We start from the raw sequence: 21,330 nt of genomic DNA on the forward strand, positions 1-21,330 counted from the left end.
ACACACACACACACACACACACACACACACACACACACACACACACAAACACACACACATACACAACGGGAAAACCCCGAAATCAAAACAGTCACTAAAGACACACCTTACTCCCTCCTCTTTTCCGTCTAGCCCCTGGAAGCCACTCACCTATTTCTATCCTAAGCACCGTTCTAAGGCATATCCATGTCTTAGTATACACCAGGGCTTTCTTTTTGTGATCTGTTGACTGTATTTTCTGGATTTGCCCATTTGTTCCACTTGTCAGTTGATAGACATTTAACCTGTTTCTGTTTCCTGTCATTACGAATGCTGCTGTAGACACGGGACGTAACCACACAGGCAACACATAGACATGTTTTCATTCTGACAGACACAGAAGTGGGACCCTGGGTTGTAGCTGGGATCTTCCCATTGCCTGAAATGACTGCAGCATCAGAGTTCTGGTTTCTTTGCGTCTAAAACACAGTGGTTACCTCTTTTTCCCTAGCAAACCTAAGGGGTATGAGCAGAGTGTATCGAAGCACTGGGGCTTCGATCTGCATTTTCCTGATGACCAGGAATATGGTCATTGTGCATCTTCTAGAAGAACTGTTAATTCCTCCTTTTGTTCTTTTTGTTTTGTTTTGTTTTACTTACTACTTTTTATTCACTTATTTGAGGCAAGATCTCATGTAGCCCAGGCTGGTCTTGAACTCATCATGTAGCTGAAGATGACCTTGAACTCCTGCTCCCAGGGATCACAGACATGTGCCCTGCTCCAGCTTTTGAGGCTCTGCTGGTGACAGTTGTAATCTAGAGGTGAGCAGGGTCTCTGGAGGTGTGTTTATTGATCTCCCCCTTCATCCACCCTGCCCTGCAGGATGAAATTTGTGGGGGAAATGTGAAGTTACTTAAGAGGTTAAAGTGGCAGATGATTTGCTGTGCCCTTCACGGCAAAGGAATTTACCTTGATTCTGACAGTCACGTAGCTCCCTCATTGCTTCTGCCAGGATAGACTTGGAGCTTCCTATGTTGTCCTTCTCCTTCATTTTAGCAGTGGCTGTTTCACAACTGGCAGGAAAACATCTGTCTTCCATAAGCTCCCAGGCTGCAGCCAAGTGACTGGAATTTTCCTTCTTCAGCCTAGCCAGGAGCATCCAGGCCCTGGGCCTACAGCCAAAGAAATGTTGATTTTCAGCTCTCCCCAGCCCCCACTTGCGACATATTAGCTTGGGGTGGGGGGTGGGGGGTGGGAGAAAGGCACGGATTTCATTAGAGGAGGCCTTCAGTGAGGCAGGCTTTAGGGATGTTCAAAGGGCGTGAAGGGAGAGGGCTGTTTGGCTTTTGGCTGTGGCTCTGACGTGGGACAGTGAGGTGCTGCAAACTATTATCCTGGGCTAGGGAGACTTGCAGACCCAGGTAAATTCCAGTACTCCTAACTCTAAGCAGGAGGTGGAGACCTTGGGATAAGTTTTGGCCTTGGGGCAACTCTTGACCCCTGGAAGTCTCTCTACCTAACAGTCACCCAGCCCTGAAGTAACTTGATCCTTAAGGTTTTAGTGCCGCCCACTTCAGTACCCAGCCAATTCCCTACAGTAAGGCCTTCTAGAGACAAACCCACCAACAGGAAAAGGAAACTCCTAGAGAAAGGGCGGGCCTACAGAACCAGGGTCGCAAGCAGCAACCATCCTCCAGACGTTGCGGTTGTCCCAGAGTCAATACCATGAGCCACAATTCCCAAGCCTTCTTGCCCCCCAATACCGGACTTCCTCCAAGCTATGAGACGATCAAAGAGGAATATGGGGTGACAGAGCTGGGGGAACCCCACAACTCAGCTGTTGTGCGAACCACGGTGATCAACATGCCCAGAGAGGTCTCTGTGCCCGACCATGTGGTCTGGTCCCTGTTCAATGCACTCTTCATGAACTTCTGCTGCCTGGGTTTCATAGCCTACGCCTACTCAGTGAAGGTGAGTGCGGGAGAGGTGGGAGTGACAGTGTAGGAAGCTGTGTGTCAGCCTGAAGCTCCATCTACCCGATGGCACCGAGGTGGGGGGTTCTTTGTGTAAGAGTAGATTTGTCTGCACCCTTCGTGTGTGTCTGTCTGTCTTGGAGACTTTCTGATAGTCACAGGATGAGACTACCTGGGGATTCTGGGGCTAGACTTTCTGTACCCCATTCCTGGAATGTCTCTTCACCCTTTACACTGGGGCCCTAAGCTGTGTGGAAAGTGGGGTGTGCGGCCAGTCCTGGGAGTTTGTATGTGTGAAGAGAGAGGATGGTTTCAAGGGAGTGAGGCTGTGTGCACGGAGGACACGGAGGAATTGAGTCAGAGCACCTGGCTCTCAGCTAGCCAGTGCCAGGGCCCCTTACCATCTGGTTTCCTTCAGTCCAGGGACAGGAAGATGGTGGGCGATGTGATTGGAGCCCAGGCCTACGCCTCCACTGCCAAGTGCCTGAACATCAGCTCCTTGATCTTCAGCGTCCTTATGGTCATTATCTGCATCATTATTGTCTCTACCACCTCTGTGGCAGTCTTTCAAGCCTTTTCACAAAGAATACCACATTCTGGATTCTAATCCTGCCCTGTGCTCCACTGTCCACATCTGACCCTACCCCTGTGCTGAGGCCTTGACCCTACGCATTTATTTGCAAATGTTACCTTCGCATGTTTGTCCGCTGTGGATTCAATAAAGTGTGCATAGTGGCAACTCTGGCTGTGGCTCTGTTCTCTGGATCTGAACCAAGCTCCCCCTGCACCCTTCCTGTTTGGGAGCACGACCTTAACTTGGCAGACTTCTGGTTTCCTGATCAGCAGATGACTAGCATCCTGTGTGGGTTTTCGGTTGTTCTAGGCAAAGAGGATCTGATTATCATTCAAACCTGACACCATCTCCCTAAGGGTGCCCAGGAAGGGTGCAGAACCCTGAGGAAAGGAGGCTTCAGTCCAGGAGCGGAAGACACCCAGAGTCCTTTACTTTAAGAGAAAAGAAACTTTTGGCCAAGATACGCTGTGTCCTCATTGTGTGGTGGCCTCTTGGATATGACTAAAGATTCCTCGGGCTGAGCTGTATACAGCTAGTTCAGAACTGCTGTAGAGGTTGGTACCCTTTACTCCTTATCCCACACAAGAAGGAGACCAGGAGCACTTCATACAGAGACCTGGAGGGGGTGGGGATTCAGGAATGCCTCTTTTGGTCTCTGAGCAGTAGGGAGGACCAAATGACAGCAAGCTCTGCTGGGGTCACAGCTCCTATGTTCCATCTCACCTGAGGTGATGCCGTCTGCCTTGGCGCCCTGCTAACCTGTTACAGCATCCCAGTTCATTCTTTTTAAAGGGTACCCCTTTCTGCCTACGTAAGCCTGGCACCTGAAAATCAGACTGGGCTTCCTATGTCTGAAGGATTTGGTCCTGTCTCATAGCTCCTTGCTCCCCTGACCACCATGATGATTCAAATGTATCCAGAATTCCAGAAGTGGCACAGTGAGTCCTAGGTGCAAACAAGGAGGCACTGTGTGCCTCCAGCAAGAGGAAGGCCTGTTTAGTTTTTTTGTTGTTTTGTTTTTTTTATAGGAAGTACGAGCAGCTGCTCGGAAGAGGCTGGCTCCATGCTGAGGCCTGCAAGTTTGGGGAGTTCCTTCAGTCTTTTAGAGCTCTTAACATGATTTTGACATGAGAGATTTTCACAAGTCAGCAGGAAGAAGTTGGAGTTTATTCAAAACAGAAAGGTGCCCTTGGTAAAATACAGAGCAGGATACATACATACTCAAGAGCAGGTGTGTGGACTGCGGGCTCACTGCTAAGCGTTTTAAGGGTGATCATATGTAGGTTTTGGACATTTTTGGAATTTTATTGCTTAACAGGTTTCTAAGGAACTCTTCCCTCCTCTGTCCTCATTTCAGTACCTGAGGCTATACAGTGACTACGCAGGTCCTTTGGATGGGACCACAGGCTGAAGGTAAAACCAGAGGCGGCTAGAAAGTGGCAGGTCTACAGTTTGCAGAAGAGGGGCCTTCAGGAAATGCTGATTATGTTGGAGTTCTTGACTTAAAGCTGGTGAGCATCTTCCAGGGTGAGGAATGCTTTTCCTTCCCAGGGATACATGGAGCCCAGGGAGCTGAGTCGTGTTTAAGTGGGGAGACTTAGGACAGCCTGAGTCCAGACTGAGGGTGACTATCATAGGAAGGAGTCAAACAGAACCTCCTGGAGCCCTGAGGACCACATGGGAAGAGATTCACCTGCTCAGTGCATAGCCACTAGGGAAAACAGGTCATACTCAATACCCTGGGTCCCCAAAGGGCTGGGGACTTTCTTGGACCCAGGGCAGTTCCTTCACCATGAGGGAGAACGTCTTAGGTTCAGCGGTTTGGTCCTGAAATCTCAGGGTCTGTCCTATCTATTACCAGGAGGTCACAGTCAGGTATTTGGCTTCTGCAGTGGAACCAGAGCTAAGGGCTTTGTCCTGCCAACCTGTTACTGGAAGTCTATACAACCACCCATAGAGCAGGCAATGCTCAGGGGATAGAAGCATCTTGGGAGACAAAACTAGAGGTGGATGCACCAGCGCATGCACAAGGACCAGGGTGTCATCGACTGCTTCTAAAGGTGCCAGGACCCATCCATCTCTCAGGGCAGCACTGTTCTCATTCCCCAAGGGTCAGAGAGGAGCTTCTAGAATCTAGTAATTTTGTTTTCTTGGAGGGTTTCACTGTGTAGCCCTGGCTGTCTTGGAACTCATTCTGGAGACCAGGCTGTCCTGACCTGGATCACCAGGAGATTCTCCTGCCTCTGGATTAATGGTGGACCCGCCCGCTGGGATTAAAGGTGTGTGTCACCACTGGACATCCATCTCGCCTAGTCATTTTAGACACAGTGTATTCTTAAATTAGGCCTCAGTGCTCTGGGAACTCTTACTGGGGTTCTATCTGCCCAGAGCAGGAGGCCAGAAACCTGAATCTTGAAGATGAGGCCTCTTCCCCACTCAGACAGGAGGGCTGAGGGTAGAGCCTGTTCCCCTTAGACAGCAAGGGTGAAGATGGACCTGAACAGGACCCAGCTGGGGGTAACAGTAGAGGTATCATAGTGTGCTCACAACTGGGTGTATTTTACAAAGTCCCACTGGACAGATGTGTAAGTATAATATCTGTGACGAGGTCAGGGTCCAGGCCTCAGGGTGTGGCGCAGCTGTGAGGTGTGTGTTGCTGCTGAGTGAAGACTGGGGAGATAGATAGCTGGGCCCTCAGTGTTTCTAGCTTCTTGGCGCTGTCAGAAATCAGAGAAGTACTGAGAAAAAGCTTTACTTTGGGTAAAGGGATGCACTCAAAGGCTGGGAGCATGCTTTTTTTTTTTTTTTTTTAAATAGACAGGAGTTCTGGCTGGTCTAGAACTATGTAGACCTGGCTGGCCAGGAACTCAGAGAGATCCACCTGCTCTGCCGATGAGTGCTGAGATTAAAGGCATATCTCACTATTTCTGGCCTATGGCTCAACTTTTATGGGGGTGTGGATTGATTTGTCACAAGTTAAGGTGGGGTGAGAGGAGGGAAATCTCTGGGAGGTCAGGATTTTTTTTTCTCCAAAGGAGTCCCCTCCCTCCGTTGCCCTTATGCATAATGGGAGCAGGAGATTTTATAATTCTGACGATACAAAGACGTTATTATAATGAAGCAAAAGATAGGTCGTGGTCACCTGGTTAATTTGGGATGGTCTTGTTTTTTTCCGAGTAGTCACATGTCCTGTTGTCATCCAGCTCTGAGTTTTTGTCAGCCCTGCCACTGCAGCTTACCTCTTGTTTCCCTGTACCTTCTCTAGCTCATCTCATGGGTAAGCCATGGCGGGATAGATGGCTCAGCAGTTAAGAGCATGTACTGCTCCTACAGAAGAGCCAGGTGGAATCCTGGCACCCACATCGGGCAGCTCACCTGTAACCCCAGATCTAGAAATTTGACACTACTAGCCTCTGGGCACCTGCAACTCATGTGTACGTACCCCCCCATATATATAATATTAAAATGATAAAAATAAATATTTTTTAAAAGAGATCTCTGATGGGGCTGGAGAGATGGCTCAGGGGTTAAGAGCACTGGCTCTTCTTCCAGAGGTCCTGAATTCAATCCCCAGCAATCACACTCACAACCATTTATAATGAGATCTGGTGCCTTCTTCTGGCCTGCAAACATACATATAGGCAGAACACTATACAGAATAAATCTTCAAAAAAAAATTTTTTTTTAAAGAGGTCTCTGAGATTAATAGAACTGGCAGAAACAATGGTGGAAATAATACTGATAAGGACAGCGACTACAAGGATGTTGAAGACCAGGGCACTGATGTACAGGCACTCGGCAAGGGCAGGGGATCATAGGCCTGGGCTCCAATAATATTACCTACCCTTTTCCTGTCTTTAGACTGGAGATCAAATGACAAGGAAGCTTGGAGAAAGTCACTTGCGATCCAGATGCTCTGACTAGGTCTCTGTCGACCTCCTTGTCCACTGCAGCCTCTCTACACATCTGGGAACCCTCTCTCCACTTTCACATACATCTCCTGGAGGGCTCACCACTGCTTGCGTGCTGTCTAGTGATCCTAACGAGCACACAAGCAGGCGCAACCAAGGCGTCTGGCCCAAGCAACTGAGGGAGGCTGGGCAGTGGTGGTGTGAAAGATATAGCTCTTACAAAGGATTTGAGCTGGGATGACCCTGAGGTTCCTCTTTACCAAGGAGGCTCTTGGCACGTGAGCCTGGAGATAAAGACTTCCTGTGGACATGCACTGAGTCCTTGGCACTCACAGCCATCTGAGACCTCAAAAAAATGACCCCACTCACATTTTTAGGATGGGGAAGGGCAGGACTAACAGGCCAAGGAGACTGAAGAGCATCTATCTGCCCAGGATCTGAAGGGATGCCCGTTCCGGGGACTGGGGAGGAGCTTCCTACAGTTTGTAGTGGGAAGGAGGCAGTCTCCTTCATTATTCCTTTCCCCCTGCCATTTCCTTCTTAATGGTCATCTCTGGCAGGTATGTGTTGGCTGTCCCATTTGTGCATGTCAGCAGGTGAATGATCAAATCTTGGATTCTGAGTTCCGGAGACGGAGGGCTGTGGCATTGGCAGCTCTGGTCCTAAGGAGGGAGCTCTGGCCTCACATCCACTTAGCGCCAGGGTCCGCCATGGAACTGTTTGCAGCCAGTGTCCTGGAGCAGCCTTCTGTGCATGGTCAAGAGAGCAGGGGGACTCTGGTGGGTGGTCTACAGCTACTGCCCACGTGGCGCAGTGGCCTTTGATGGGGTCTTTTGAGAGGGGTGGGGGATGCTGGTTTGCAAGGGCGGGCCACCCTACTTGGCAGGCTGAGCCTGTAATTTGTGTTATATATAGCGGGTGGAGCTGGCCAGCCAGGGAGGGTAGTGTGGGGCTGTCAGCAGGCCTGGTGCTCAGAAAGCACGAGTCTCAGCGAGGAAGACACGGCGCTGGAACCCATGGACACTTCCTATCCCCGTGAGGACCCCCGGGCCCCATCATCCCGCAAGGCCGATGCCACTGCCCACACAGCCCTCTCCGTGGGAACACCGGGCCCTACGCCACGAGACCATATGCTTTGGTCTGTCTTCAGCACGATGTACCTGAATCTGTGCTGCCTCGGTTTCCTGGCACTGGTCCACTCTGTCAAGGTTGGTTTCAAGGGTTTCGGGAAGGGCCGGGGTGGGAGAATGAGTGTGGGGTGTGAAGTAATGTGGGGTTGGGGGGATTCAAAAGAAAATTATTTGAAGGGGTCTCTTGGCATAGCCACAGTACCTCATCGAGTTTGGGAACAAGAGTCTGTCTATTAAGGGGTCTATTCACAGGAAAGGAAGACCTGGGTATATAGTCTCCCCAAAAGGGCAAAGCCCTTAAGGATTGCCCATAGAGGTTCACCACTCTCCCAAGTGGTAATAAATTCTTGGTTTCCCAGAGAGCTCCTCTCCTACAGGAGGCTCTCAGAGGCTGCTGCTAACCCGGTTAGCCACTCAATCTATATCTGCATATAACTATATCTATACAGCCTTTATTTAGGCTGGGGACATCATGACTCAGGACCCTGCCAAGGGCCAACCCGTGCCATGTTGGAGACCTTGGAGGAGGTGGGCCCAGCTCAGGGTAATGTCTCCTCAAACCATACCCCTCCATCAATATTTGGGGTCCAGCCTGTGCCCTAGAGTTGCTCTGGGTGGTCTATGGTCCCCTTGACATGATGAACATGTGAACATTTTGTCTCTGGTGCCGCCCTGCAGGCCCGGGACCAGAAGATAGCTGGGGACCTGGAGGCCGCAAGGCAGTATGGCTCCAAAGCCAAGTGCTACAACATCCTGGCTGCAATGTGGACCTTGGTGCCCCCATTGCTGCTCCTGGGGCTGGTGGTGACTGGCGCCTTGCACCTGTCCCGGCTAGCCAAAGACTCTGCGGCTTTCTTCAGCACCAAGTTTGACGATGAGGACTATAACTGAGAGTTCTGGGCCTGTCCTGAGCCAAGGACAACTGTGCCAGGTCACTGACCCCAGGCGCACAACACCAGCTTCTGGGAGCCTCCCATAGCACCTTGATCCCTGCCCAACCATGACCTCAGGGGCCACCCTCTTGTCCATGATGTATATTCGACACTGACCTACTCAGACCCATTAGACTTTATCTCTAACTTTCAGGGTCCTCAGGACCTGGCTTTTCCCACCTGTCCCCCACTTACCAGGCTGAGCCTTCATTCACGATTAAAGGTGGCAGATTCCAGAAATGTGTGGGCTCCTTCTTCCTCGTGGTAGTGGTGTAGGATGCCCCAGCACCAAATCCTCTGGCCAACCCCAAGTCATCTTATTCTGTCTTCTTGGCTGCCCCTGACTACTGCTTTTGCTTAGCTATAGTGTAGCCTGTGGCTTCTGGGGTGGAGGAGCTCAAGTATTTTAGGATGAAGTTCGGGAACTCAGGCCTTTGATTCTTACTGCCCTGCGGTTGGATGGGTTGTGTCCCAGAACATTCGAGGGTGGGCGCCCTGACTCCCCATATGCCGCAGTGCTCTTCTTCCCCCCTGGGTTAGTAAAGGCTGTGGGGAAAGTGGGCAGGGTCCATTTCCTATGGGGGCTGGATACCAGACTCACACAGGACAGCACATGTAGACACAGACAGCCTTCTTCCCACCTCTCCTTTCACACACATGCTCAGAGGCACACAGGTAGCGGATATGGATAACTTCTGAGCCACCCGTGGCACTAGATGAAAGTTCCCACATTACTTCTCTCTGTATGTCACATGCCCCTGGTGCACACACTAGATTACACACACTAGATTACACACACACACACACACACACACACACAACCTCATAAGGCTGCAATGAGCCCCTTGACCCCTACACAGGGTTTTACTGTGGCCAGCTAACAACAGAACAGGGGTTGAACACCCCACCCAGGTCCCTTTCCTCCCCAAAAGCCCCCTCTCCCTGCCAGCTTTCTAGGTTGGAAGTCTTTGCCTAGCTGCCTTACTTGAGACTCTGAGCAGCTTCCCATCCTGTTATGTCTGTAGCCAACAGCTGGCCCCGCAGAGCTCCAAGTTACTGACCGCGTGCCAAGCCAACCTCAGGAGATAGGGCCTTATGCTGACCTAGGTTTGGGGCTGGAGATGGAGCTAGTGCTGGGCACTAGCCCAATTGTGGACCAGAGACAAGGACAGTGTGTGGCTGTGCTTAGACAAAGGTGGAGACAGTGTGCTGGCATGAGCCCCTGGTCTAGCTCAAGAAAAGGTCAACTAACTCCTGCTGGCTACAGAGAGACCTGTGTGTTCCAGGGTAGATGTCTCCAAACATAGGGTATTTTGCCAGCCTCCATATACCGTGAGGCGCAGGACTGCCTATTTTGTGCCCCGGCGCTAAGGACAGCACGTATGACCAAGTGAGGCGGCAGCAGAAGCAGCTTCCCCCGTTCCCCGGTTCCAGGCTGCGAGGCTAGACCCGGTCAGCTGTGCCAGCCTGCACACCCTATCAGCCACCATGGTCTCAGAAGCTCACCATCCTACCTGCACAGAAGTGACCACATACACACAGGAAGTATGCACACCCAGGTACTGGGCTACATCTAGTCTTTGGATGCGGTGCCACCAACCGACTTGCTGATGTTCATGCCCAGTGCTGGTTTTTGGGTAACATATGAGCATCCACTTCTGCCAGGGTAGCTCCTGGCCCACCATAAAGAAGGTGGAGGCGCCCCGCCTTGCCCCTGAGCTTTGAAATCACCACTCAGCCCCAGGTGCAAAGGGACATGAATCCAGCACACACCCTGACCTCAGGAGCTTTTGCCAGCACTGACTTTAATTAGCCAAGTTGGCGTGGTAGAGGGGCACAGATTTTACCAGGATCTTGGTCCTACGCTGTGCACCTTGTTCTGGGGAAACACTGATAGTCTACCAGGAGGGAAGCCTGCGTAGCCTCGCCACACCGATGGCTAGGACTATGGCCTGGAACCCTGTCCATCTGACTCCAGTTCCTCTGGTCGCCAGTCCCATGTCCATCTACCTTGTCCTTTGAGAGCACTGCCTTCCTTCTCACAGGCTGCATGGTTAAGGATAGCTCTTAACCTAGCCCACTTTGCTAGATACCATCTGAAGTCAAAAGGAGTCAAAGAATAGGAAGTTCAAAGCCAGAAACCCTTGGGCACTTGGCTAGGCCCACCTGGTACCAAATGCATGCCACAGGAAGCTCTTCTTTGGACTAGCTGAGCCCCTGACTCCATGACCCACTTGCTGGCCACCTTCTCAGCAGAGCTGCTGGCCATTTCCCACCCAGTCCTTTGACCAAAGTATTCCAGAAACCAGAGATGAAAAAGAAAGTTAAGGCCTAGGGAGACAGCAAAGTGGGGAGATAAGGAGTAGAGAGCTGGGTTCAGCCCCAAAACGAAGAGTGTATGAGGCTCTAACTACACGGTCCAGGACTGGAGAGGGTGAGGAGAGTAAGGAGGAGGGGGAAGGTGCCGAAGGAACACCCCAGAGACTTAACGGTTCAGGGTAGGATCCAGATTGAGAGACTGTGGGGTTGGAGATGCAGCTGAGGGCCCAGGTACTGAAAGGAAGTTCTAATGTCAAAACTCCTATCAGGAAACACTGGAGAGCTGGAACTTCTGGGCAGCTATGGGGGATGACCTTTGTATCCGGCCAGCTGAGTAGGGAAAGGAGACCTTGTGTCCTGCAAGAGAGAGGGTTAATCCTTGAGACCACACACCAAGACCCCTGGGTCACATGCCCGAGGACTCTTCCCTACCTGGTGGCAGAGGGAGCTGGGCCAGCGATGGCCACAGCTCAGCTTCTAGCAGGGGCGCCCAGGGCTCTGCACGGGTTGTGACCTCAAGTGTCACCGATTCCTTGGAAAAGGCGAAGTTGAGCTTGTTCCCCAGGTAGGAAATACCAGAGACAGATACTCTGGAGACCAGGTCTGGACACAGGGGGTCAAAGGTCACACCTGCCTCAGTGATCCTATGAGGAGAGCTGTGTGAGGAGGGTTTTGACAAGTAGGGGTTCACTGCTGGTCACTGTACTCACCTGAACCCCGTGAACCCGAAGAGTGCTGCCTGTAGGAAGCCCCCCATGCCTGTCAGGAAGTTCACTGCGCCAGACCCATCTTCATTCTCGGTCCACACCTGCAGGCAACAAAGAGTAGCTATCACCTGAGGCTACCATCTGAGGGTTGGGCGGGCCCCTTACCCTGCTGAGGCTACCACAGTGGGAGCAGACAGAGGCCGAGGGTGGTGGGTAGGAGCCAGGCTGACCTTGAAGGGCTCGGTAACATTGGTGAAACTCCGGTTCAGGAGGACCTGGGCCTTTGAGGGGTCCTTCAGTTCCATCCAGCCCACAGCAAACATGCTCTGAGGTCACAGAATTCAGACATGAAAGCTGTTAGACCCATGTGGGAAGGAAGGTGAGGATGGTAGGGCAAAAGCTACCTGCCAGGCTCCTCACCCAGGTCATGGCAGGGCCCTGGGGAGATGTCACGGCCTCATAAATCTCCAAATTTTTCCTTCGGATGTCAGGTCTCAGGGGAAAGGGGACTGGGTATCCCAGGAGTACAACGTCCGCCTGCTTCACTTCTTCTCCTGATTTGGGGGAAGGTATCAGGATAGTGATAGGTTATTGGTCAAAGAGATGAGAATGTGCCAGGGTCAATGTGAGGGTTTTGAACAAGCAGGGGTCCTTTAAAGGACTCAGGACCACTCACCACGTTCATAGCCATCAAACTCGGGGTGGAAGTTCTGCTCAGAGTCAAATGGCACCTTGATCTTGTCAGCCACCTCCAGCCACTGGTTGGGGACAGGCAAACCCAAGTCCTTGGCCAATGCAACGGCAAAGCGCAGGCTGGAGAGGGGACAAACCACGGTTGTATGGCTTCTGACTGGGCCCTGTCTGCTGTGCTGGGGCTAGGGTTAGGGAAGGGGATGTTTTATGTCTGACCTGTTCTGGACCAGGACATTGGTGTACACAGAATTGTTGACTCCTGAGTGGTACTCATCGGGGGGCATGACTCCTGGTCACACGGGGCCACCATGACAGTTAGGGTAGGAGCTCAGGACATGCCCTTTCATGATCAGAGTCCATGCCAAGCTGGCCACTGCATGCCCCAGTTCTCACCTTTCAGGTGGTACATCTTGTCCTGGGGGCTCCATTCTACCCGGCTGCACCAAAACTCAGCCACAGCACTGACCACATTCCAGCCACCAGCCTCTCGGAAGAGCTGCAGGTCCTGGAGAGTGAGAGGAGCACAAAGGACCGGGCTCAGAAGATGGCCACTATGCTTGAGCACAGGCAAAGCAATGCCCTCTGCACACAACTTCCTAGGGCCATGGGGCGGAGCGTAACCTCAAGAGGTGCCTCACCTGAGTGCAGTGGTAGTACAGCTGGAAGGCCAGCACCACGGCGCCATTGACATGGATCTCCTGGGTCCCGTAAATGTCCTCAGGGCAGACCTCTAGGCCAGTGCTTGCACTCTCCCAAGCAAACTTGGCTCCCTGTGAGGAAAGAGGATGGGATGGTCAGGTCTTGATCTGGGGAAAGGCAGCCCCACCCTACCAAAGGGACAATCCTTTGTGGAAGAAAGAGGAGGTATAGGGCTCTGGTGGTCACTGCATGGCACTGGAAAGACTGTGGGGCAGGGGCCTATGGGGTGGTACCCAGGACCCATTACCCGGTAGCCCAGGTTCCGGGCATTCTTCAGGGCCCCTCCCAACGTACGGACTCGGTACTCCAGGATGGCCCTGGCAGCTTCTGGGTGGAACATCAAAATATTTGGGAACATCCAGAGGTCCTGAGAGGGTGAACCGTTTGGGGGCTAAACAGGTGTCCACACCTTCTTCCTCCCTTACTCTTCCTTATTGCACACATTCCATCCCGCCAAGGCTCCCAGCCAACACACAGCAAAGCAGACAGCTGGGGGCTTGCTCCCTCCCTCCCCTCTGGCGGTCCCTTTGCCTCTCCCTGAGTCCCCCATCTCACACTCACCCAGACCCACCTGGGGCTTCCCCAGCCTGCCCATTCCAATGCTATCTATCCAGCCTAGACAGGCCAGAGTTCTGGTCCTCAGGCTAGGCAGAATTAGGAGAGGCTCACGGGCTCTAGTTTGCCTCAGGCCTCCAGGGAGAGCTTCCTCTAAGCACTCTGGCTGCCTGACTTTAGCTTCCTTTGGCTTTATCTATCAAATGGGCCACAGTGCAGACTTCACAAGGTGTCAGACGTGCGACTGGCCTGGGGCTTTTCTCCTCAATGCTTCCTCACCCAGTGGCCACTGACCTCCATATGCTACAAACTTGATCTCTCTAGCCCTTGCTTCCCTTCAGTGGGCTACTCCTGGTAGTCTCAGACCTTCCCAGACTGTATCTCCACTGTGTCATTCCTCTAAAACGTCGCTATGGCTTGTACCCTGCACACTCTGAGGCTCTGGAGGTCTTGGCCTTCAAATATTGCACACCCTCAGCCTTCGTACCTTCTGTTGTTCTAACCTGGATCACTCTTTTTTTTTTTTTTTTTAACCAAACTCTTATACTACTTCTTCTGAGAAACTATCTCTTCCAGGAAGCCCTCCTATCTATAGTTCCATGTTTGGTCTTGATCTTAGGTTGTGCAAAGGCAATGCCCAAAATGTTTACATGCAGCTCAACCACTGTAGGATGTACCTGGTCCCAGAAGACATGGCCCCAGTAGCATTCTTCCTGACTCCCATTGGAGAGGCCTCCAGGGCTAAGCCCATGGCTGATGAATCCTTGGGTGCCAGGCTGGGGAAGCTCACTGAGCAGGTAGTAGAGGGAGCCACGAAGGGCCTGGTGTAGGGGCAGGGGCCCAGCCACATCCAGGCCACAGCTTGCCCAGAGCTGGGCCCAGGCATCTGCATGGGCCGTATGCAGAACACCCCTGGTCTGCAGCTGCAGGGCCTCAGCAAAGCATCCCTGGGCCTCAGCCTGGCTGCCACCCACCACAGTCAGAAAGTCCCAGGTCCTGTCCTTCTCATCTTCCCCAAGGGTCAGAGCTGGAGGAACTGGCAACCACAGCATATGTATTTCCTGCTGAGGCTCCCCTGGCTGCTCAGGGGTGAGGGTGTGGCCATGCAGGTACCTGAAAGGGCATAGCGGAGTCTCAGGGAAGGACTTCCTCTCTGGGCTACGCAGATTTACCTAGTATATTCCTTACCGGCCTCCCTGGAAGTCAGGCCCCACATGCAGGTCCAGGTCTGGGCTTTCTGGGGAGAAGGTTGCCTGTAGCAGCACTGTGATGGGCTTGTTCCCTGTGGTCAGGCGTTCAATGGACACGCTGAAGGCCAGTACGTGGGGTAACACACGGTGAGCATAGATGCATTGGGAAGCCCGGAAGCTGGGGCCTTCCAGGGTGTGCAGGAAGGAACCTAGGGAGGGTTGGGAGCCTCAGTCACCCTGGGAAAAGTCAAACGGACTCAAAGCTTTGGACTCCAATAACATAGAGCACCACAGACTTCCTGGGCTGGGAGTGGGGTCCCTGAGACCTCAGGTTGCCTCTCCCCACTGTGCAGTGGGCCCACCCAGATGGAAAGCAAGACCGAGCCCATCTTGGGAGGCAGCCTTTTATGCCTTTTCTTTCTTTCTTTCCTTCTTCCTTCCTTCCTTCCTTCCTTCCTTCCTTCCTTCCTTCCTTCCTTCCTTCCTTCCTTCCTTCCTTCCTTCAATTAAAGACCATTTGTTTACTCATTTTTGAGATGGGTCATGCTGTGTACTGGAGGTTGGGCTCCAGTACACCTTCCCAGTGCTGAGACTACAGGCCTGAGTCACATATTGGCTTTTGTGGCTCCTTTCCCTTGTGAGACTTCTGGAGTCTCACAACTGAGGAGTCCCTCTCACCCAGAGCAACAACTTGACCCGGACTGGTGGCAGCTAACCTGTGTTGGTGTCCAGGGTAAAGGTCTCTGTCAGCTGTTCTGTTCCTTCAGGGGCTTCTAACCGGACATTGAGGGGGCTGGGCAGAATTGCCCGGTGAGAGCCCCCTCCAGCTCCGTTGTACACACCGATTACATGTATGGTGTCATGATACACACGTGTACCTAGGTATGAGTTGGTTACAGTGGCCCAGAGCCTGGAGTCACTGGGCAGACGGTGGGTGCTGAAGATGGTCGGGTCATCTTTAGAGTCGTCCATGGAGAGCTGTCTCAGTCCAGGTGGCCTGGAGCAGGCGAGTTGACAGTGATTGGCTGGACTTCCCTCTGCAGGCTGACAGTAAACCCTCACACTCGGTTTGAGGGAGGGAGGGGCTAGCTGGGTAGCAGTACTTAATAAAGCGGCCACCAAGGGGTTGCTCCGAGAACACCCTTAACTCAACTGAACCAGCCAGGAACTCAGCTCCCGCAACAGGTCTCCCTGATCCAGCTTCCCGAAGCAGGAAGAGCTGAGCGTGGAAACTTAAGTTCCGCGCTGGCCCCAAATCCTCAGGGAGGCTGAGGCTGGAGGGTGGAGGCACCGGAACCCGGGGATGTGGAGGGGGACAGCAAGCGACGAGATGGGAGAGCAGGAACCGGATGCGGTGGAGGACGACGGTTGGGGGGTGGGTGGCCGGGGGCCGTAGCTAGGGAGGAACGGGACTTGTTTGGAAAATGGAAAGAGGAAGCCGGTGTGTGGGTTGGGGAGAGGCCCAGAGAGGAGGGTCGCGGGTTGTCAGACAGGATGAGAGGCGAGGGAGTAAAGGAGCGTTCAGAGTACTTGGTGCAAGAGACTGAGGGCGGGTTGGGGAAGAGGGTACAGGCAGTTTTTGCGACTCACCGCAGCCCAGCTCCGGACAGTGCGGGGCCCGCGTAAATAGGCTCTTGCCCGTGCGAGCTGCCCCTGGCGGGAGGAAGAAGAAGCGTCCCTGCCGCGTGGCAGGTGGGCGGGGCCGGGTCTAGGCGGAACCCGCGAAACTGTCTTGGTCTCTGGGGCAAGTGCTGCGTGCTGAATCCTGCTCTAAGATCTATGCAAAGGTGGAATGAGACTGAGATCCCTCTCTACACATTAGTCACTAGGAAGGACACTGACCAGTCCTCTTGGACAGTCCTTTCCTTTGCTGGGACCTCACCCCCATTGATCCGGCTGCCTACCTTCCTCACTGGACCTGGGCCTGTCTTGTCCCAGTCTCTCATCAGTTCCCCGGTCTGACTCAGACTCTGTATTTGTGGATCAGTGCAGTCAGAACCTGGGCTCTACTTGCTCCAGGATCAAACCCAGGCCTCCTGGATCCACCGTAGAGACTCCTGCTGCTCTTTTCAGTGTCCACCCAGGGCCGCAGCCAGCAAGCAGGGAGGATAAGGTCACAACCCAGTTTACACAGAGGATTGCACCTCACCTCAGCCTAAATGCTCTCTGCCTGCCTTGGATTTCCAATCTGTTTCCCACCCTTCTCTATTGTACAGGCACCACGGATTAAGCCCCAAGAAATTTCTTTTCCCCAAATCAGGCATTTAGACAAAAGCCAGGATTCTGCTGGGCAGTGGTGGTGCATCCTTGAGAGGAAGCGGCAGGGGGGATTCTGGGTTTGAGGCCAGCCTGGTCTACAGAGTAAGTTCCTTTACCTCTGAAAACCATTAAAAAAAAAAAAAAAAAGTTTGGATTCCCTCAGGGACTTAAGAAGATGATTCCTACTAGCTAAAAGGAGTCATTCTCCTAATCTCTGGCAAAAAGGCACCTATGGCTCCTCTATTAACCTGTGCCTGTGGTGCCTACTAGCATATCAAGGTCTTTGCTAGCCTTTAGGCTCCCTCGGTCCCTACAGAAGTACTTGTTACAGAGCCATCCTGGCTGGCAAACCCCGCCCCTACCCTAAACCTCTCCAACCCCTGAGCTTCCCTCCCCTTCCCTCCCCTCATCTTCTCTAATTCCTATGTAACCCAGCCATTTTGGCTAGGACCACTCTTGGTCTTTTGGTTCCCATGCGCTCTCTTGCTCTATCTCTCCTCTTATCTTCTCTTCCTCTCTCGGCATCCCCCCCACCCCCAAAGGCCTGGTCTATTCTTCTGGGCTGGTTCAGTCTGGACCTTTGAGATGCCTCTGGCTGAACTCTCCCTCATATCTACAACAAAGCCTCCTCAACCATACCTAGGAGTTGCCGGGTCCTTATTTTTCGTTTACCACCCCAGGCTTCCTTAGTATTTGTGGTACTTTCCCTAAATATTCCCTCTCTTTTTCCCTTCTCAAGTACTTCTCTTTGAAAAATCTTCCCAGAGCCTTTATGAGTCACAGGAATTCTTGGCTCTCATCTCTCCAGCCCTTGCTACACTAAGTTGTCCTCCACAACCTGTATTGGCAGCCCTTGTCAGTGATTGCAGGGAGAGAAAACGCAGTGCTGAGACCGGTAAGCCGAATTCCATCTTAGGGACCCCCCCCCCCATCCCCGGTACAGTGAAGTCCTTAAGTACTGCAGAAAAGGATTTCAGGACAAGTCAACACAGAAGCACGTTTGGGTAGAGATAGTAACCTCTTCCAGGTTGAGGGAAGGAAGTCAGAGACACGTAGTAACTGACTCGATGTGGCTGGAGAGACTGAAAACAGCTATGTCAAGATTAACATAGAGAAGAAGCTAGGTGACTGTTAAAGACTGGATGTCCTTCCCCCTTAGGCTGGTTTCACCATAGGCTAGATAAATAAAGTGTGCTAGGGATAGTTTGCAAAGACTGGACGCCCTTCTTTCCTCCCCTGGCTTCATTTAAGGAATAGAGTATGTGTGAGAAAAACCAGCCACACACAAACGTGAAAGGTGGGTGCTCTGTAAAGGCCCTATAAAGAGCCGTGTGTCTCACAACCAAATGCTTTTCAGGCTTTTCCTTCAGCTCACTGGACCTTTCCTATTTATTTTTTATTATGCATTTTAATAATGCTTTTATTTTTATTTATTTATTTTTTGAGTGGTTGGCCTGGAACTTGCTTTTGCAAACCAAGCTGGCCTCAAACTCACAGACACCCAACTTACTTTTGCCCCCTGAGTGCTGGGGTTAAAGATGTGCACACTACATCTAACTATTATTTATTTGTTTTTATTTAATTAGAATATAATTGCATCATTTCTGCCTTCTGTCTTGCTCCTCCTAGGTGTGTCCCTCTCAAATTCACAGGGCCTCTTCATTAACCATTGTTGTTACATATTCATAGAAATGAATAAATATATAAACACAACCCTTAAGTCTGTTCAGTGTTGCCTTTAAGTATATGTTTCTAGAGCCAACCACTTGTTATTGGAACACCAATAGGTGGTGTGAAACTAAAACAGGAGCCACATTGTTATACATTATTACTAAGTGTCCATACCTTACAAGAATAAGTCTCTGTTTCCTAAGCCTAATGTATCCTGCAAACCATGTTTTCCAACATACCCTGTGTGTGGCTCTGCTGGCAGTCTGACATCTCTGGATAGCCATTGGTTTGCGCTCAGTCTATGATGACGGACTCCTTTTCCTCAGTGGGGTTCTAAAAGTCTCCCCTGATCTGGAAGACCCCAAGTCTTCTAAGGAGCATTATGTAGCCCTCAGGGCAGATTATAGGCCAGACCCTTTCCTGAAAAGAAAACCACTCCAGCAGGCATCTGGGAATTCCTAGAAATGCCTTACCCTGCTAAGGATCTTAGTCCAACAGTGACCTTCAATTGCACTTGGAGATTTCCCCCTCACCCATAGGATAATTAAGTTCTCTATTTTCCTTCTTGTGATAAGACCAGGCTACTGCATGGAAAATGAGACGCTGTGCCTCTACGTGCAAATAAAGTATCCCTGACCCCCTGACTCCAGCAAATCAAACACATTTACCCTAGAAATTCCTCCGACTGCCCAAGGTTTATAAATCTCTGATTTCAAATAAATGAGATGCTGGGTGTGCATGCACGTTGCTGGCTGCGTGATACCTTCAACCTTCCACCATGACTGCCTGAGATTTGTGATTCATTTCCCACTGACTCCATCTCACCAGGCCTGCTCTCTGGGGCTTACCAGGCCTGTGCCTTGGCTGTCAGCTGACCAGGCATGGGCTTCCTCTTGCACCTCTGCCGCACTTGGCACAGCAGCTTAACCAAGAGCTCTAACACTTTGCTATCGCCGTAGGCTTTGGAACACCTGACCTTCCGCTGCCACTGGTGACCTCATGCTAAAAGAGCTAAACTGAAACGCTCTGTGGAAAACCTTTTCCGCACCCCAGCTTAACGCACATGGGCCTCACCCTAAAACACTCTGCCCCTGAGGGAACCCCTTTGCTGTCCTGAAGCCAAGTTCAAGGACCCTGCAGAAATCCAGGCCTGCTGAATGGAGAACGACAACCCTAAATTCCTGAACCTGTAAGGATTAGCCTTTTGCCTTACGAAAATGTCTTCTCAGATACCCTTTCCATAATATGTTTTCTTGCACTTATTTTTATTGCCTCAATTGTCTCGACAGCTGTTTTCTGTCAACCCTAATCTTTTTCCATAAAAGGAACCTCAAAAGCCAGTGAGGAGCTGCTCTCGGAAATCCTGACTTTGGGAGAGGCAGCCTGCTCTAAATTCACTTGGTTTAATCAGACACTTGATAGAATTGTTTCCCCCCCTCAGGTCTAACAGAGGGTCATCCCTGGGGAAGACTAATTTTCTCTCTTTCAGCAGTAGTTGATTATGGCTTTTCAGCTACAGGAGGGGCCCCATGAGCTTTCCCTATCTACATTTGGATGTCAACCGTTGTTGGAATTGTACAGGTCTTTAGGCGGCTTGTGGTTGAGATTTGGTGGGTGTAGCTTCACCACCACAGCTAGAATGCAGGTTCACAGCAGAGGCCTTGGTCTTCTGGCTCTCATAAGCCCTGCCCCTGGGACTGTTCTTTGATGTTCCCTGAGCCTTAAGTGCAGGAGTTATGCTATATCAGTTGGGTGGCTTTCTACAATGTCCTCCTTCCGTCAGGTCCCAAGAAATTCCTTTTCCTAAAGTCTGGCATTTAGACAAAAGTCAGCATTCCCTCAGGGAATAGCGAAGATAGTCCCTGCTTGCTAAAAGGACTCTTTACTGAGGCAAAAAGGACCTATGACTCTTCCATGAACCTGTGATTGTGGTGCCTATTAACATATCACGGTCTCTGCTAGCCTCTAGGCTCCCTCAATCTCTGCTCACAAAGTAACCTTTTCAAAGTCCTACACCGCAGCTCGCAGGCTCCCTTTCTGCCAGGTACCCTTTGCCTTACAACCCTGGAGACATAGTGATAGAATTGTGCAAAAGAGTTACACGGCGGGTTCACAAATCACACCACGCGACTGGTTCCATATGGGAAATTTATTAAGGGAAGGGGAAGGGGAAGGGAAGGTAAAGTGAAAGGGGTCACAGGGACTGTCTCTGGGCAAGGCAGAAGAGAAAGAGAAGAAGAGCTTCGAGTTCTCTTATAAGGTAGTCCAGAGCATGCGTGGTCCGTAGGTGGCTTCACAGATGCCTGATATCCGGTTTTTCAGGTCCCTTGGGGCTAGCTGTAGAGATGCCTGCTTACGGCATATATGCCAACACATATGCCTCCCTCCAGCCCCATTCGCTCTGCTTTCCCAAGAGCTAGCCTGGGGCAATGAATCCCGCTTTGTGTCCTTTTCCTTCTCTGGAGAGCTACTGAGGATTGCAGCTGGCCCGACCTGAGGTTTCTTTTAAATTCTAATAAAATTGTCCTTGAGCTTCCATTTGAGTCTCAGATTCTTTTATTAATGAGACTAAGAAAGACAAAAGCTGGGACTGGAGAGATGGCACAGCGGTGAAGGGACCATGGCACTCTGGCAGAGGACATAGGTTCCATTTCCAGAACCCACATGATGACTCACAACCATCTGTAACTCTAGTCCCAGAGGATTCAGGGTCCTTTTCTGGGCTCTGCATGCACCA

At 51.5% G+C, this 21,330-nt stretch overlaps 4 protein-coding genes and 1 long non-coding RNA gene across 7 annotated transcripts in view; 3 read left to right on the forward strand and 2 right to left on the reverse strand.

The window, feature by feature from the left end:
• Nucleotides 1–1,321, reverse strand: part of LOC129676498 (interferon-induced transmembrane protein 1-like) — a 25,583-nt gene extending 24,262 nt beyond the window's left edge. For both annotated transcript variants that reach the window (XM_055606881.1, XM_055606879.1), the window contains exon 1: nucleotides 950–1,321. The gene's annotated coding sequence lies outside the window, so the exon portion shown is untranslated. The remainder of the gene's footprint in view (nucleotides 1–949) is intronic.
• Nucleotides 1,322–1,459: 138 nt separating this feature from the next.
• Nucleotides 1,460–2,692, forward strand: LOC129676496 (interferon-induced transmembrane protein 2). The gene is made up of 2 exons (XM_055606877.1): nucleotides 1,460–1,951; nucleotides 2,372–2,692. The coding sequence occupies exons 1-2, from the start codon at nucleotides 1,706–1,708 to the stop codon at nucleotides 2,558–2,560; spliced, it is 435 nt and encodes a 144-aa protein (XP_055462852.1). The 5' UTR covers nucleotides 1,460–1,705; the 3' UTR covers nucleotides 2,561–2,692.
• Nucleotides 2,693–3,107: 415 nt separating this feature from the next.
• On the forward strand, nucleotides 3,108–6,699 carry LOC129676500 (uncharacterized). Its single transcript, XR_008720084.1, has 3 exons — nucleotides 3,108–3,758; nucleotides 3,885–5,961; nucleotides 6,389–6,699. It is a non-coding gene; the product is annotated as an uncharacterized LOC129676500 (long non-coding RNA).
• Nucleotides 6,700–6,729: 30 nt separating this feature from the next.
• Nucleotides 6,730–9,089, forward strand: Ifitm5 (interferon induced transmembrane protein 5). The gene is made up of 2 exons (XM_055606878.1): nucleotides 6,730–7,646; nucleotides 8,247–9,089. The coding sequence occupies exons 1-2, from the start codon at nucleotides 7,455–7,457 to the stop codon at nucleotides 8,457–8,459; spliced, it is 405 nt and encodes a 134-aa protein (XP_055462853.1). The 5' UTR covers nucleotides 6,730–7,454; the 3' UTR covers nucleotides 8,460–9,089.
• Nucleotides 9,090–10,129: 1,040 nt separating this feature from the next.
• On the reverse strand, nucleotides 10,130–16,304 carry Pgghg (protein-glucosylgalactosylhydroxylysine glucosidase). 2 transcript variants are annotated; one of them, XM_055606778.1, is made up of 14 exons: nucleotides 16,254–16,304; nucleotides 15,542–15,707; nucleotides 14,662–14,872; nucleotides 14,151–14,586; nucleotides 13,166–13,285; nucleotides 12,858–12,989; nucleotides 12,613–12,724; nucleotides 12,436–12,508; nucleotides 12,203–12,339; nucleotides 11,947–12,080; nucleotides 11,757–11,852; nucleotides 11,530–11,627; nucleotides 11,252–11,463; nucleotides 10,130–11,176 (listed from the first exon to the last, which is right to left on the reverse strand). In XM_055606778.1, exons 2-14 carry the CDS (start codon nucleotides 15,633–15,635, stop codon nucleotides 11,085–11,087), a joined length of 1,947 nt encoding a protein of 648 aa, XP_055462753.1. In that variant the 5' UTR covers nucleotides 15,636–15,707; nucleotides 16,254–16,304; the 3' UTR covers nucleotides 10,130–11,084. The 2 variants fall into 2 exon arrangements, with proteins under 2 accessions (XP_055462753.1, XP_055462752.1); XM_055606777.1 differs by having other exon boundaries at nucleotides 15,380–15,707.
• Between the last annotated feature and the right edge of the window lie 5,026 nt (nucleotides 16,305–21,330).

This window comes from Psammomys obesus, unplaced genomic scaffold (genome assembly GCF_907164565.1).
Source record: "Psammomys obesus unplaced genomic scaffold, mPsaObe1.curated_primary_1811, whole genome shotgun sequence".
Taxonomy (NCBI): Eukaryota; Metazoa; Chordata; class Mammalia; order Rodentia; family Muridae; genus Psammomys; species Psammomys obesus.

Excerpts from the sequence above, each read along its gene's own strand:
- LOC129676496 (XM_055606877.1), top strand. The coding sequence starts at position 1,706 with ATGAGCCACAATTCCCAAGCCTTCTTGCCCCCCAATACCGGACTTCCT. Across the intron at positions 1,952-2,371 it reads CCTACGCCTACTCAGTGAAG|TCCAGGGACAGGAAGATGGT; the intron begins GTGAGTGCGGGA and ends GGTTTCCTTCAG.
- Pgghg (XM_055606777.1), bottom strand. The coding sequence starts at position 15,635 with ATGGACGACTCTAAAGATGACCCGACCATCTTCAGCACCCACCGTCTG. Across the intron at positions 12,340-12,435 it reads AATGTCCTGGTCCAGAACAG|CCTGCGCTTTGCCGTTGCAT; the intron begins GTCAGACATAAA and ends TCCCCTCTCCAG. Across the intron at positions 12,081-12,202 it reads GTTTGATGGCTATGAACGTG|GAGAAGAAGTGAAGCAGGCG; the intron begins GTGAGTGGTCCT and ends CCCCCAAATCAG.
- Ifitm5 (XM_055606878.1), top strand. The coding sequence starts at position 7,455 with ATGGACACTTCCTATCCCCGTGAGGACCCCCGGGCCCCATCATCCCGC. Across the intron at positions 7,647-8,246 it reads CACTGGTCCACTCTGTCAAG|GCCCGGGACCAGAAGATAGC; the intron begins GTTGGTTTCAAG and ends GCCGCCCTGCAG.